The sequence below is a fragment of the Anopheles bellator genome, chromosome 2, assembly GCF_943735745.2.
Source record: "Anopheles bellator chromosome 2, idAnoBellAS_SP24_06.2, whole genome shotgun sequence".
Classification (NCBI taxonomy): Eukaryota; Metazoa; Arthropoda; class Insecta; order Diptera; family Culicidae; genus Anopheles; species Anopheles bellator.
In genome coordinates, this window is record NC_071286.1 from 20753772 (window position 1) to 20770936 (window position 17165).

Sequence of the window (17165 nt, forward strand, 5' to 3'; positions counted from 1 at the left end):
CGATTGGCATGACACAGTTCCTGTTCCGGTTTGGCGTGTTTCGTTGCCCGCGCGCGTGTTGTTTGCCAACAGCGCCTCGAGGCAACGAGTGGGCGGCGGCTGAACGCTGCTGAAGAAGTTAGTTGCTTAAACGGTGCCTAATGGAGCCAATGGATGGCTTCATCAAGTTATGTGATTCCACTTCCTGTGCCAGTTCCGATTCCCGGGGCCCGGGGAAGCCGACCAATTCGTGTCGGCGAAGCGCTTTTTTCCGCTTACTCGGCTCGCCTGGCTGGCTGCTGATCGTGTAGATTTTAGGCCGGAGCTTAGGGCAGTCCATCAATCTAATCTGTTTTGCGGGGTGCCACTCGGTGCCGCTTCTGTAGCCTCGGTGGCCAGCCAGCGCCGGAAACTAGTGCCAGATTCGTCAATCAATCAACAATCTGTCAATGGCGGATTGTGTAAGTTATGTTGCGTCGGCGATGTCTGCGCGAGTCCCCATCCTTCGATCCGTGCCCGGTGGGGATTAGTATTCAATTTGGGAATTACAAAACTATTGAGATTAGTGTTCATGTGTCAATCTGGGGAATCAAAGCATCGTGCGGCCAACGCAATTCACTTAAGCTACGTACATAGTTTCAGGATGGTTGTTCGTGCTTTTTTTTATTAAACGGCCAATAATTCAGGGCTCGTTAGATGGAGAACTTAGGGCGATGGTCGAAACGACCGTCAGAGAGACTTTCAAAAACATTCCAAAACTTTGTTTCGAGATCATTCTCCATCATGATACATTTTAGCCAAACTTAGCTTTTCTACAGCCGTCAGGTATTATTTACCAGATTATTTTAATTAATTGAGCTGATTTTGTCAAATTACCCGAGGTCTCCTCAGATAGTGCAAGGTCCATCAATACCCGAATGTTCTCAATGAAAACTATAGAAAGACTAGCCTTAAGCATTGATATTATCATCCTCGAGAAGATGCATGAATACGAGAGCTAATCAAAAATTTTCGCCACATTTGAATTATCTCGGGCTACGTTTTCCGATTTCTTTTTGTGGCGTTAGGTTGCTATACATGTCAGTATGGTGTGGTGAAAAGTTAGGTCATTTTGAGTTATCAGTCAATTTTTGACAGCTGTTTTGCTTGGACGTGTTTCGGCTCATCGTCGATTTTTGTCTACTCCAAAAGTAATTGACCACGAAGCGGTAATTTGAGTTTTGGAAAAAGATATAAAAACAGGAAAAAGTCACAGTGGGCCAGATCAAAGAAATAAAGTGGCTTTTACATCACTAAAGTGTTGTTTAGGCCAAAAATTCTGGCAGAAACAACGATGTTTGAGCAGGGGCGCGATATTCAATTTTGGGTTTCCTATAAATCCGGTCATTTGTAACGGATAACATGCACAGAACGGATATTTATACCTATTGGTTGCAGTTTTTGATTAATATTTTCGGGCAATAAATTTGAGGCTAAGATATTGACTAGACGTTTATCGATTTGTTTTGGTGTTATTTTCTAATTATCGCAAGCTTGATTGAGCCGAGCTATCCTGGGATAAGGGAGTCCTGCAGTGGACGAAACGCCACATGTTCTTAAGTTAATCTTGTTAAGTTAGAATAAGTTAATTATTAAGTAAATTTAATCAATACTGCCCGGTCCGTTCTTCTAAGACTAAAACAACCCTTGATTCTTCTTCTTATCAGGCCACAGCCGACGAACGATGGAACGAACGAACGATTGGCCTGCATCAAAGCCAATGATAATCTCTGTTTCTTTCTGTAACTCTTCTGTTTGGTGTGTGACAACGACAAGCACTATCAACTGCTCTATCAACGGGGGCGATTATCCCCTTGATTAGTTAGCCCATTCTTGCCTATGAATAATCGAAAGTTTGAACCGGTTCCAGCACACAAGATTGAATCAAATTGTAATTTAATCGTCATTGCTCTTAGAATGTTAAAATAATGCTTTGAATGCTTCTTCGTCCCTGTTTCAATCCGTCAATCGCTTTTACAAAGCTAATGTAGAAAAATAATCGTTGAAAGTCAGTCCTGGTGTTTGTAACGATTGCTCAAGTCCGGTACGATCCACAATACAATCGTTTTTGCCATCTTTACCGTAATCTTGTGTTAGAGTGCAGTAATTTGCTAATTTGAGCATTAATTTCATCACACTTTGATTTGAGACGTGACACAATGAAAGAACACGTACGGAATAGTCAGTTTGAGTTCGCGTCAGTTCGCGATGAGTTTTTGACCGACGTGACGCAATTAAACTGTAACTGACAATCTTTAAAGCCATTTTGAAAAATTGTTTCTAACTGTTTTGTCACATCGATTTGTCCTAATACCGAAGACCACATCTAGATCAGAACTATTCGGTTACCCACCAACTGCATAAAGCGATGCTTCGAAGGTTGGTTAGTAGTTTTCCCGAAAGAAACCGTCAACATAACCCATAATGCAAAACCGAAACACGGTACGGTGCCCCTGTGCCTGGAATCGGAGCCAAATCGATGCAACACAGCGGGCCACGGTGCGCTCCAAAATAGAAATTTAAATTTTACTAACTCCACCTCCAAGCGCGGCAAACTCGCTGCCCGGCGCTTCGCACGACCCCCATGAAGGGTTGTTTTTCCAACTGTTTTTCCCGCAGCTGCCACCTTGCCGGAAGTGGAACGGAACCGCCCCCGGGTTCCCGGGGTAGGAAATGTAATGTTGCAATCTTGCAACCGTGGCCCAATCCCCGTAATGATTGATTTTCTTCCACACGGCACCTCGGTCCCCGGCACCGGCCCGGCATTTCACGGCGCATTTCCCATTTCCCGTTCCGCTCCGGAGCGGAAGCTCCTTTTCGCTGCCGCTGCCGCTGGAACCTTGGTACCGCCCCACCTTGGGCGGCCTTGGAGTGCGCTGGAACGTACGATTGAAATCGATTGCCATTTTTGCACGTTTCCGGTTTGCCGGTGCCGGTGGGTTCTTCGGAAAATGCTGTTCGCGCGATTTTTCTTGTGCCCTAAAAAATGTGTGCAAAATTTTGAAACAAAGAAGTACCGACCAAACGAATGAAGAGGATGACTGGGCGGCCCCAAACCCACCCCGAGAAGGGCACGCGAAAACTCCAATCAATTAAAGTTGCAAGTTGCATTGGAAAACTTGGTGAGGAAAACAAAGGCAAAACCTGTGCATTAATCAACACACGGGTGCAGGGGCGAGGGACGCTTACCGTTTTGATCCACTGGTTCCAGCAGAACTGGAACTCCTCCCGGTCGATGTAGCCGTCCTCGTTCTTGTCGAAGACGGCGAACATTTGTTCGAGCCGGTCCGACGGCACCACGTAGATGTGTCCCTTATCGTTCCGAAACAGTGCCCGGCAGATCAGTGTGAACTCGTTCAGCGACAACCGATCATCTCTGGAAAATGAGAAAACCGAAAGGGGGAGGGTGATGAAAAATACTATCAATTTTCCGCGTACAAAAAGCTTCTCGAGGCACGCTGACGGTGAAAGGCCTCGAGCTCCATGGCCGGGCGATTGGCAACTTTGGGCGTCGAAGGTTTTGGTGTCGACCTTTCGGTGGAAAACTTTTCGCTGCCCCGAGCGGGAACAGGCTCAAGGCCACTCTGTGGCATGGAGGGAGGAGGGGGTGAATCTTTTACGGGCGTGAAGCGGGCCGCTAGGTGAAGGTTCTCCTTCGCGGTTGGCCGATGAGATCCGATGTGAAGGATGCAAATTAAATAAATCAATACGCCACCCGGAGCCCTTCGAGCGACAACCACATCCGACAGTTCGTTCTCCCCCTCTCTCTCTCTCTCTCTCTCTCTCTCTCTCTCTCTCTCTCTCTCTCTCTCTCTCTCTCTCTCTCTCTCTCTCTCTCTCTCTCTTTCTCGCTTGTTCCATGCGGGGAATCAAACACACACACAGACTCACCCACAATGCACCTGGTGGCCACAACCAGGGCCAATATGCGAATAGTTTTGTGTGAATTTCCAACCAAAAGGAGTGGAAATTTAAAACCGTAAAAACCGAACGGAAATCTTTCACATCTTCCTGACAGCTGTCGGACGTCCAGCTGACGTTCGTCGACGAGCCCGTTGGCCACGTGGCCAGGCTCTCGTCGCCGTGCGGAGGCGAAAGGGGAATTCAATTTTTATTGCTCACCATGAATATTTCAACTTTATAACTTTATTAGCGTCAGTTTCCCCGGGATGTTGACGGCGGATCGTGTTGCCGCATCGCCGGATCGCCGTGCCGGACACATACCGACCGTGGACGGTCCCGGTCCCGGTTTTCCCGGTAATCCATCTCCGAGCCCGAGCCACAACCACAACAACAATGTTTGCAATCATCGCCCCCGGGTTATCGACGCAATCCGGTGCCAGTGCCAGGCCCACAGCAGCCCGTTCTTCGTCGTCGGTGCAATTTATGGGTTTGATTTACATATTTTTATTCGCTTCACCAAGCTCAGCGACACCAATTACAGGACACCACCCCGGGACAGGAAGAATTGGGAGGAAGCGTGGTGCGTTTCCGATTGCGACGGCCAGAGATAGCTTACTTTCTGATCCTGGAACCCACACTTTGCTCTCTGTCTCTCTCTCTCTCTCACGCGTTCGCTCACTCGTCAGGACATAAAACACACCATTCGACCATAAACAAGGCTTTGGGCGTTTTTTTTTTGGCCCACCGAACACACCACAAACGGTTCGACATCTCATAACTTTCGGGTGGCTCTTCTACCACCGGGTGACACGACACGGTTCGAAGGAGCCGCGCGCGCCAACGTTTGAAGGATGACCCCACCGCACTCGAATAACTTTGGCCAACAAGTTGCGGGTCACTTGAAACGGTGCCGCGGTTCCGATCGGGTCACCGCGACCCACACCAGTGACTAGATCCCGGCATCGTGCTTGCCAACTTTTTTTCCGCCTATCAGTTCGCAGAACAGCGGGCAACCGGGGAATCGATAAACTCGGAGTAAGTAATTAAGTTAGCGACAGCGCCGATTTAATGAATTTTAAAACTTGATTACACTGTCTCTCTCTCGCTCTCTCTCTCGCACTCTATTGGTCTCGTGGCTCGATCTCGTGGGGTATTGATTACGGTAGTAAAAGTTTATTATTATTCTCAAGACGAATGGTTCGGTGCGTAACTAGGACGGTCTTAATGAAAATTGTATTAAGTGATTAGGAAAGTAAGAACCGAAATCGATATTAGGTGGCGGATCGTGACGTCGTCGTGACGTGGAAGGTGGAACATGGCAAAAACGCTTGCGGCAGTCAGAGTTTAACCAATGGGATATTATTGGAAAGAATATTAATTAACATTAATATTACAATTTGTTTGCGACAGGTTTAGAAATCGTGCAGCCAAATGGCAGTACGAAAAGGTTTAAGTTGGAAAGAGAAACGGGAGGATAGAACACACAAATTTGCCGGGCGACTTGCACCATACGTGTATTTGACACATATTTGAAAGAAGTTTGTGGAATATCAAGTTGAAGTTCTCCAGCGTTCCCCAAGGAAGCAATTTGGGGCTATTTGTCAATGATCTGACACTTCGATTTCCTTCGAAATATCACTTACGTTTTGTAGACGATCTCCCGACGGGTTTATAATCCTTAGTCTGTAACAGTTCTTCAGTTCAGTTCAGTTCTCTTAGGCGTGGTTGGTTCGTCGTTGATCAATTACCTCATTATAAGACGCATTGCTCTCTATTTAGTCTAGGGTTTCTTAAGTATCGTAAACGGTCGACTCAAGCTGTTTTCGCAGTCAAGATCTTGACTTCCCGTACTGACTGCCCTGAACTTGATTGAAATTTTTCGCTCCTGCCTGATGTTTCAGACGACGACCTGACTTGGAACTCGGAATTGGTGCGCGGTCGTCTCTCACCATACATAATGATCGGCTATTAAGCTAGAACGATTTCTCGTCACTTATTGAGTTTGATATGTCCCTTACTCAGTGTCGCAGTGTATTTAATTTCATGCCTTCATAGGTTCTTTGTCAGTCGTTTATGAGTTCCCAAACCGGCTAACTGCTTTCATTTTCGCCTCTTTAGCTGCTATTAGTTGTCTTATTATTTCACAGGTACTCCTGTGAACTGCCAATTAGGCTACGCAACCCGCTGACTCAGATTTTAAAATCCAAAAGTTAAATAAATAGATATGTTAAAAAAAATAAATTAAAGCATGACAGACAAATATTCGCAAGTTGAAAAGAAACCTTTCAAAAGGCAATACACAAAGGCAATCGAAAAGAAAATGGAAGCCACCGCTTAAAAATCATTCGAGTTGAAGACCAAAAGTAATCAAGAACCAAAAATTAAAAGATTAGAAAGAATTAAGAAAGTAAGCCAAAAACTTCGCACTGAAATTGAAACCCGAAAAAAGAAATTCAATTTGCGAGTTTCACTTTGGCAAGCGGCAAACGTACATCTACCATTTCCCCATTAAACGGTGAAGTATCTTCATCAATCAGCTCGTTGCTTGGCGTGCCGCTTGCCGAATGATTTACCGCATCCGAAATCCGGTCGCGTGTCCCACGTGCGGCCCGTGTGCGCCACAATCCGATAGCCCGTTATCAGACTCGGGCAAAACCGGAGAAACTCTTTCAGAACCTAAAAACAAACTCCCGGGACCCGGGCAATTCTCGGAACCGAGTCGTCGTCGTCGAGGTACACGTGCCTCTGACTTCGCGTGGGCCTCACATTGTGTAATTGTGCCGGCCCCTCGACCGGCCACGGACCGACTCCCGACTAATCTTGCAAAAACGCCGTAAATGAAAAGAACGACAAACGAGCAACATAAACGACCTTGTGCTTCGAGGCTTTTTTCCGTTCTCTGAGTCCGGGCCGGCCGTGCCCTGCGGAGCAGATTTGGCCGCACGATTATTGCTCAATTATCAAAGCTCAAACTCGTATAAATCTTAGGGTCCACCCCAACCCGGACCCGGCCCCCAGGGGGTGCGTTTGCATGTTCAGCACAAATTTAAAACTATTGCCACCCGAACGCTCGCCCATCGCGCAGCGTTTTCGGAGTTCCACTTTTGGCAATCTCAGCATAACAGAGCGAGACATGAAGGGGGGGGGGGGCACGGGGTGGCCAGCGGCCCCGTTCCCTCATTCCGCCACTTGAAACACTATTTTGACGTATCGCTAAAAACGTCAGACTGCGGAGCGAGCAGATACTTCATCAGCAAGAATTCAATATTTCACATCCGAGAGAGAGAGAGATAGAGAGTAAATGAGAAAGAGAGAGAGAGTTGTTTGTCGGACGCTTGTTTCTTCGCCGGCGCACTTCCGTCGTCGTCGGCCACCCGCTTTTCCGCCCCACTGCGCTTAATCCCACCCACTCCCGTGACGTAAGCGTTTGTTTTATTCTTCCTCCGGAGCAGGCAGCACTCACTCTCGAGAGCTCGAGAGGAAAGATTCGGAAGGAAGAAAATATGAAGCTCCGAAGCAGCAGCCACCCGACACCCGATATTCCATCAATATCATCGGATTTTCATCCTTGTTTTGCGCCACCATTCCCGCTCACCACGCTTGGCACCACTTTCGCGTCCACTTCGCGTTCGGTGTGCCTCCCTTCAAGGGCCACCGCACCCCGCAACACAGCGGCGGCACGTTTCTCATTTTGCGTGGATTTGGCCTAGTCATTATTGGGTCCGTCCCGGTTCGCGTGCGGTGCCGTACCTTCATCGGGGCGCTTCGATCTAATACACGTGCCACGTGGACGCTCCCGGGTGGCGTGCGCTCCACCGAACAACACCAAAAAAAACGGGCGTTTAATTTGAAAATGGACGCCTCGCGGGCCAGGTCGGTCGAACGATTTATTTTCGGACACACAATCACCTCTATTCTATTTTCCCCCTCCGCCGTTCGCGTTATGGCCTGATGGAGGCGCCTGGTGGCGCACAAAAATAAAAGCCGCTCTCTACCGAGTGGAGCGTGGGCCGTTAGGTTGGATGACAAAATGTAATTATTTTAAACATTGTTACAACTGCACCGGAACGGAATGGAAGCGGATCACAGAACACGGAATGGAATAAGTCACAAAAAATATCCGGAGATCTGAGGCTCCCGGTTTATGCTGCACTGGCATTCATTTCAGTGGCAACCAGCAGCGAGCTTCAAAAGTCGCCATTTTAATTAGAAAATAATAGACGCTCAATCATCCATCCTTTCGCCTGCCGCACGTCCCGTGCCGTCGGTCGTCGGGAGGGATTTCTTTGAAGAATTGCGACCAAGCGGGTGGGCCAGAGCTGGGGTAAAAGAAATATTTAACGAGTCGTATACATTCCCCATGGGGCTCCCAATGGGCCAGTTAAATCCCCGCCAACCCCGTCGGGTTTCGGGTTCCGGGCCACCGCCGGAGACACACCCACCGTAACGCACTCACCGAAGGCGCACACAATGCATTCTCCCGGCCGGCGTCGGCATTCTGAGCTGAGATGGTGGTGCCAAAGAAAAGTTTAATTGGATTTACCATCCGGCCACAAGACTTGCACGCCGTCGGAACAGCCCCTCGGATCCGCACCACCCCGGCGCCGGCCACTGGCCGGGACGACAGGGCACGATGTGAATGGATGTTGTTAATTTTCCCGTACTTTACGCCATTTCCATTTTACTTTCCTCGTAGCATAATGCGAAAGCATAATGAATTGTTGGGTAACCGGCCCGGCCCGGGTCGGGGATGAATAGTTGCTCCCAAAGGCCAACGCCACCGGCACTGTGGCGATGAAGGCGCGTGGTACGCACCCCCACACCTTGTTTGTAGTCGTCGCTCCCGGTCGGGGGTCGGCTTCAAAGGCCCCCAAAGGTTGAGTGGTCCTTTCGAGCGCCACTCCAGCGGGCGCTGCGCGAAAAGCTTGATAATTAACGCTATTCACACCACAATTATGCTGTGCGCACACAACAACTACAAAAGCTGTGTGCCGACTCTGTGTGACACGCGCGTGGAAATCCGCCTCCCGATGACGTCAATCATCGAGGGCGGCCCAAATCCTAATAACTCGCGGTTTTGCCATCAAAATACCATAATCATTATTGTCTGCGCGCGCTGCGGCGACGCTATCGCTAATTACATTCGAATTAACCTCCCACGGGGCGTTGTTTGGGCGGCCCTTTCGAGAAAACTGTGTCCCCGCCCCGAAAGCCGATCGATCGATTTCCTGCTGACGATGACGTCTCACGTTTTGCCCCGGGCGCTGATTAATGCCAGACAATTGTTTCCGCCATCGACACACACAGACGACACTGTGCTCGGCCGTGTTTGGCGCGCTCCGAAACAATGTCTTCCCTCGGGCCCACCAGCCCGTCGTGCCGTGTCTATCAGCCCCGTGACATGACAAGAAACTGTAACATACGTCGAGTGCGTTGCGAATGGCAGTCGCGGAGCCGACCGACGACGACGACTGACGACTGACGACGAGTAATTGCATCCGGATGGTATCGACGGAAATAAACATTGATCTAATAACGGTGCGCTCGGTCCGTTACCGAGGCTGTAAAAGTCAACGCGGAGCAATGATTTTCGAATCCCTCGGCGTTGTTAGTGTCTTCCGAGTGTGCTTTACTTTAATACACTTGTAAAACGGGATCAATGGCGATAGCGAACAGCTTTGTGGTAGAAATCGGTCGGCGCTCTTTGGAACTTTGACGTCTTCAAAGTAATGGGGTCTTTTCCCCTTAACTGCATCCATTCCAAAGCGAAGAATTGTTTCATAAAAAATGACGACCCAGTGCACTATCATGTGCAATACTGTGTAGGATTGAGATGTCAAATGGATCTTGGGTTCTTCCTTTCTCTAGTAAATTATTTCCTGAATTCAGTTACGCGATCGTTAGCCCTGCTACTTAGAGCTGTAACTCGTGTTTGCTATTCGAAAACCTTAAATTGCAATAAAAATTATTGTTTGTAGGGTTTTTTTGCACCATTTGGAAAGAGTTTTGTGACTATTTGGCATCGTTTTATGTTGAATGTAGTAACATTTTAGTTCAAAGTAGATGCCAATGCCACTATACCACTACTATAGTCCACACTATGAGAAAACTGGGCCAGTTTTTTTGCTACGCTGGCGTCCACACTAGCAGCTTCTAGGTGAGCTCCAGTGAGTGAAAAGACAGTTCGTTTTTTTTTGTTTTGATTTTTCAGTTTCCTTTCCTTCTCCTTCTATTGCTGACTTTGTCATAATCTGGTCCGCTGTCGAAAACCTGTTCCTTTTATTGGACAGCGAAAAAATGTGGCCGAAGTTTGGCTCCAACGGTCTACGCGTGAAATATTTCATAAACAGAAGTACAACTCAAAGTAGCTTACGGCACTCCAGAAAAAGAGTGACAGTTGTTGGGCCTACCCTACATCTTTGTCCAGTTTCTCATACTGTGGACGCCGGGTAAGACTTCTGAAAAAGGTCGTGGAAACTGAACAACAACAAAATTCAACGAAGACTCGCGGATCAGGCCAGGGGAAGATACGGAAGGTCGAAAAAAGGATGCCGCAAAAACTGAACGAAAAGCAGCAGGAAAACCCAAAAACCACACGAGAAATACTGCAAGGCAGATACCAAAGGAAGAACTTTCTCCATCGAATTGTGACAGGTGATGAAAAGTGGATTTATTTTGAAAATCCCAAGCGTAGAAGGACTTGGATCCAATCCTGGAGAACCTCGAACCTACTATGGACGGCAGATCGCTACGGACGGAAAGCAATGTTCTATGCTTGGTGGGATCTGAAGGGTTTAATCTACTATCAGTTACACAGACCTGGTGAGACGGTAGAAATGGTGGAAATCGCCTTTCATCAAACGTACCCCAGAAAATAGTTGTTTCAGTTATTGACACATTAATCAAGCAAGTAACAAGGCACGGCTTCAGCGTAGCAAAAATAGAGAGACGCATCGATTACAAGTGACGCACAAACCTCACTGCGCGGTACGATTTATCGTTAAACGCATACTAAGAACCGGTAAAAAAACAAGAATCCTCCACAACACAGTCTTCGGGCGGACCATCATCCATCAGCGGCACATTATCGTGGCCCGGCCCAGAAACATGTTCACCATAAATTCATTCCGCGCGTCCATTCGGCCGCGCGGAATACTTTACAACACGCCTGTTTGTCACTGACAGTGGTTGCCCGGGCGGGGTTGACTACAGTGGACCTAAACATCGTGGCCCCACCGTGGGGCCTCATCTCAACGATCTGGTGGGCTGATAATGTGCCCTATGAACCCCTGCCAAATTGTTGGCGCGCAGCGATGCTCGTTTATGAGTGATTTATGCTATCGCGCCGTATCGCGTAGCTCGAAAACTATTTCCAGCACCAGCCCCAGCCCCGGGGGCCGGAGAATTTTGCACCATCCTACTACGGTCAAGATGGAAAACGGGGGGCAGGACGCTTCGGTAAAGCATACTTTCCCCGGCCTGGCGGTTAATCGCTACTCATTCGCTACCCTAACCGCCGAAACAGAATGGCGACCCGAAAAGGCCGGCCATTTACAGTAAATAACGAGCGAGTTCATCTTTTCGATAATCCTTTCCGACACAAATGGCAACCCACCGGAAAGGAAGCATAATTTTCAGGTCACGCAATACACACACGTGGACCCACACCCATCTTGGTGGACGTGAGATGCGAGCCGAACCGCAATAAAATGCCTGCTGTAAAATTTTTCCGGCACCCAGGGATTTTCCGGCCGCCCATCGCCGTGGGTGGTGCGGAAAATTTTCCTCGTTTGAGCAAGAAAAAGGCATCGAACATAATGCCCGGTGGGCGGCAGAGGATCATAGACCCGAGCAGAAGAAAAAAAGCGGACAAACAATTGATGCGAAGATCGATGAAAACTAACGACGGGGCCTTCGCGCATAACCGCAAATGAGAAAACATAACTCGATTGCGATTTCATTTAAGTTGTTGCTCCGGGATAACGGGTGGCCGGTGGGGTCCACCCAGCACCACCGAAAAAAAACCGAAATGAAAGCGAAAAAAGCACTTTCCCTGGGCGATTGCGGTTAAGTAAGGGCCCGTCCCCGGCCCTTACTCGGAGCTGGCGCTTTTTTCTCCTCGCTTCGGGCGCCGGCTCCTTGCTTCGTTCGTTCATGAATAAATTATCCAGATGACGTTCGATACGTCACGGGCCGCCTCACAAGAGTCGTCGGAGCGGAGCCCCTATCGGAGCGAGCTTCCCACTCGATATCGGTTTATTTATTTGATCTGATCACCGGGCGCTACGAGCTGACGGATGGTCTCCAATAATACCCCGACGCAACCCGGGGGCCTCGTCGAAATCTCAGGTGTGGTGTGACCGTCCGGACCGGACCCAAACGGGCCAGGGAACCGGGGGACGAAAAAAGCGAAAGGTAAAATCGAAAAAAAAGGGCGCACCTTTCCAACCGTGGACCGGGGTTCCGGTTCGGTTCCCGTTCCGAACCGAAAGGACCATCATCGTGGGCAGAGACAGGTCGTGCTTGCTCTGGTTGCCCGCTGGCCCACGGCCCGCATCGAACGAAAAACCCATCACCAACGCTACCGAAATTTATCAACCGACGTCCTCAGCCAAGCGACGTCACGAGAGCCCAGTCGATCCACTCCGGTCCTGGTTGCCGCCCGGTGCGATGGAAGTGGCAGAGAAAAATAAATTATTTCGGATATCCGGAAGCACTGGCTGGCTGGCTGGCCTCTTCCCGTGGCGCATCCGTGGCGCACCGTGCGATGCGCTGGATGCGGTTGATCGATCGATCGATTTTAGAGAGTGTTTACGGGTGGCTAGGCCAACAGGCGAGCGGGGCGGAGTCTCAGGGGGCTCGGTCGGAAAAGGTCGACACAACCGACCACGACCCGTCCCATCCCGACCCCGGTGGTTGAGTAATAATTGAGATTGTTTTTCATTTCGGCCCGACCGGTGTGAAAACCCATCATCTGCACGCTCCGTACAAGGTTCTGCGGGCGGATTCGGCAACAGATTGGCAATATGGGACGATGCACAGGCAGAGTAGTGATCACTTTGTCCTGTGTAAGAGCTCGTTTTATCATCTGATAGAAAACATTATAAAAAACATCAACTTGCTGGCGCAGTCTTTGGCTGCAGTGGAGAAAGTTGCGCTTAGAAGGATGTCTCTGAGGGCCATCATTCGGTTTTCGTTTGAGAATGAAATTAGACCAAATCAGTAATGGGATTTACAAAAATAATCAGTAAAGGAGTTTTAGGGAGAGGGAATGATAACAGTAACGAATCTTGAATATAAAAGTACAGTGACTAGCGAAACAAAATTTACTTCAACAAAACAAAAGGATTTGGTGTAGGAATCGGAGTCGATTATAAATAATATTTCTGCTTTGTTTGCACATGAAACGTGTTGGCCATATTTAGCCATAAATTACTCGCGCTCAAATGCGCTCAGATAATATTTGCCAAAGCGCATAACATATTCATGCAGTCCTTTCTACAGCCCGCACGTATTATTATTAACGAAATTGCTTTTAAGGAGTTTAGTTAATTTGGTTAAATTACGTAAGGATTTCTCAGTGACTGCAAGGTTCGCCAATGTTGGTGATGATAGTCTGAAACCTTAATATCATTTTCCTCGAAGCACTGCATGACTACTTGGGCCTTGTCGATTCATGCATTATCAGTGTCTATCGGGTAAAACGTTGACCCGAAAGATGTTTCCGGTTATGAAAATATTTTCCTTTCATCAAGCTTTAGTAAGGCTTCCGAATCCGATCTACCTAGAAAAGTCCCTAACATGCTCTGAAGTCACTGGTGCATAATGCCGTTGTAATTATTGCTGTTGTTGAGCCCTATCAAAAATGCACCACTCAAGAGAACCCAGAATAAGGGTGATTTCAGAATGTCGATGGTAAAATACCATTCTTTCAACATGGTTTACAGGGGTTCTAAAAAATGTTAAAAGGCCAGATTTACCTGCACGTATCACAAAGACTACGTCGAAAGACATACACAGCAGGACTTATTTACCTTTTGATCGAAATATTTGTTGAGTATTTTTGCCGAGTTCTTACGCCTATGAGCTTTGAGCATTGTGCCCTATATTTAGAATGACGCGTGTTTCCAACACTATTGCTGATAACACGCATAGACAACTACATGCCAGCTTCTCAACGAAGGTAAGAAATTATTATTATTATTCAAGGCCTTACAAGGGGCCTAGTGTTGGCCCAACGATACCAACGCATACAATATAATAAAGTAATTTTTATAAAAAGAGTGAAATAATAGATAAACAATCACAGAATGGCCTAACAGATTATGAGGTGGATTACAAACAGCTAGCTTCACGTAAGTTCGACTACGTCCAGTCTCACAGGCGAGAAAAGCAGTTCATTCAACCACTTATAAATGCTTTCTAAAGCTGCTATTTCAATTAACGAATCTAATTGAGTCAATTTAAAGTCAAGTTTATTCCAATGTGGCCAATGTGATGAACATTCACAATTCTTCACAATTATAGCGGAACCGGAAGATTGAGTTATCCAACCGAATTAAAGCAATTCAACTTCCGTCGAAACGATAACGGCACCGCCATATTCGATGATGTGCTAATTTTATTCTTTTTTATTGCAACCCTTTCGGCACACGCTTTGACGAACGGGGGCCCCGATCGCGTGCGGGATTTTCCGGATGCAAAAACAAACGGGAAACTATATCGCAGTGCTCGCCGTGCCTGCTCGGGGATACGATTTCCCACCGAGAAAACACCGTCAAACACACGTACCGGCACATTAACATGTGCTCCGTGTCCTAGCGCACACGCTAGCAGCCGGGGCTCGTTGGCCCCACAGTTTGCATGTGCCGAGGGCTGCGAAAAACGGGATAGAACCGGCTCCGTTCCGGCCCGTGGGCCGACCGAAAATTAGTCCAAAAAGGCCAGTCCCAATTCACGCCACACGCCAGACTACACGTTGGCCATTGTTCGCCTGGCTGGTGTCAGTGCTGCCGCCTGTCAGTGCTTGATGTGTGTTCCTCGGAGCTAGGCGGTGGTGCGGGCTTCACTATCTCACCCGAGTAAACGACATTTCGGCCCGAAACGCCCTGCCTGTCAGTGTCACTCTTTGAAACCCCCGGACCCGGCACTCGGGGAGGCGGCCCTACGCCGGGCTGCCAAATCTAGCCACTTCCGGGGCCACCACACGCCGAAAAACGCGAGCACCGATGTCGGTGCAACGATCCAACGATGCTTTTTTCTCCCTGGGCCGTCCACAACTTTCTCCAAATCATTGCCAGCGCGAGGGAAGCAAATTGTGACGGCAAATCGAGTGTCGCTCGTTGTTCCGTCCATTGTTGTTGGCATGTTGTTGTCGGCAGCGTTCACTCGGTTGCCGCCGACCGTTCCCTCCCGAAGGGCTCCTTCATGGCAGTGCGCCAACACCTTCGAGCCCAAAGGCGGTGGGCATGTTTTTTTTTTGCAGATTGTTGCCCATTTGTCGCCCGGCTTTCCATTAGGACCCCGAGGGGCAGCGACAAAAAACAGTAACCAACGAAAGAAAGAAAGACGGAAAAAACAAAAATGGTGGACGAGAAAATGGAGGTGAAATTATCGAGCCATCCGCACTCGGGCAAATGCAAAAACGCGCCCGGAGATGCGCCCTAGCGCCCTGAGCCCTGAAGAGGATGCACCTAATGTATTGCTACTACCCTCCGCGGGCAGCTTGGTACAACAATAGAGACGTAGGGGATTGCCTGGGAGGGGGCCAGCCCGAGAGGACAAATATAGAGTGCGATACCGGAAGCTTGATGTTGACACCTCTCTCGAGAGATAGAGAGGGACTCCACCCCAGCCAGTGACATCTTTTTACCGGGGCCCTATGTTGCGTGCTTTTCCGTGTTGTTGTCGGTGAATAATGGCGGACCACGCTGAATCGGCGGCAAATGAGAAAACCCTGGAACGTTCCTCTAGACGGTGGCGAATTTAATGAATCTTGTTAGTCAAACAAAAACTAAAAAGAGCGTCGTGTACAGAGCGTCACAAACAACCGTGGATTAAGATGATCCCACCAGTACGTGGAAAGGATCATTTTAATTTGAAATGCAGAAATTATTGCTTCATTCTTTTATCCAAGGTCGTCCAGTCTAAGGTAGAACTTTATTCAGTGGTTTATAGTTTTAATACAATCGAAATATTGTGTACAAAGTGTTTTGAAACTTTGTGTTAAAACTATTTCCATAGTACTGATATATTTGATAAAAAGCTTCCCACTTCATGTAGGAATCTCAGGCCAAATTCCTGATCCATAGTATCGTTCACTAACTGTTTCAAACGGCTCTGATTTCTAAGACAAATTTGATACCCCTTGGTGTACCCAACAGACAAAGTTGATCCTATTCACTTGAAACGCTTGCATTTTTTCAACATCCATATGTCAAGCGATGCAGATACAGCAATAAATAATTGATGAGCTATGAACAAATGCGGACGTTCTGGTCCGTCGCTTTAAGAAGAAGAAAGCACCTCTCTACAACACACACTAAGCACAAGGGACCATATTGAACACACCGTTTGAGAGCCAACCAAATTGAAACGAATGAAAATCGGTAACGGCTAACACAATCAAATCAGCATCAGCGATATTAGTTCCATAACCGGTTACGGCTGCAGCGTCTTTTATCGCTCGCAAAACGGAGCTTCCGCGGATTGTTTCGTTACAATAACGATAAAAATTGATATAATCACCGTGGCTAACCGCGGCCCCGGTTCTACTCCTGCTCGGTGCATCGCTGCACCGCGGTCGAGGTCGCTGCACCAGCCACCGAAACCAGATTAAAGTTTATCTTCCGGACGTGTCACAGCCGAAAGACAAGGGCACTGGCGCCGCTCGACTATCGCGGCCACCTTTTATGAGCCGGAATGTACAATCAAAAACTCCGACCTCCGGTCGCGGGACTATTTGATCCGGCCGCACCGTGGCGCGCGCGGAAGAAGCTCGTAAAAGTTTCCCTGCCTACCTCTGCAGCTCCCGGTATGGCTAGCTGGTGCCGACCCTGGGCCATGCCTGTGCTGCCACAAGCCAAGACGAAACCCGGAAACTTGTCGTTAAAAGTCTTTTATAACTGCGCCCCGGGCGAAGGCGAATTCCCCGTGTGTGCTTGTGTGTCTGTGCATCCGTGGGCATCCGGATGCATCCTGCATCGACGCCCCCGTGGAATGGGCCATAAATTTTGCGCCACCGT

The 17165-nt window shown here is 48.4% G+C and overlaps 1 protein-coding gene across 3 annotated transcripts in view; it reads right to left on the minus strand.

The window, feature by feature from the left end:
- Positions 1-17165, minus strand: part of LOC131211170 (nicotinamidase) — a 52552-nt gene that overhangs the window by 9721 nt on the left and 25666 nt on the right. For all 3 annotated transcript variants that reach the window (XM_058204543.1, XM_058204542.1, XM_058204544.1), the window contains exon 3: positions 3208-3394. In XM_058204543.1, the coding sequence (XP_058060526.1) occupies positions 3208-3394 (187 nt within the window). The remainder of the gene's footprint in view (positions 1-3207; positions 3395-17165) is intronic.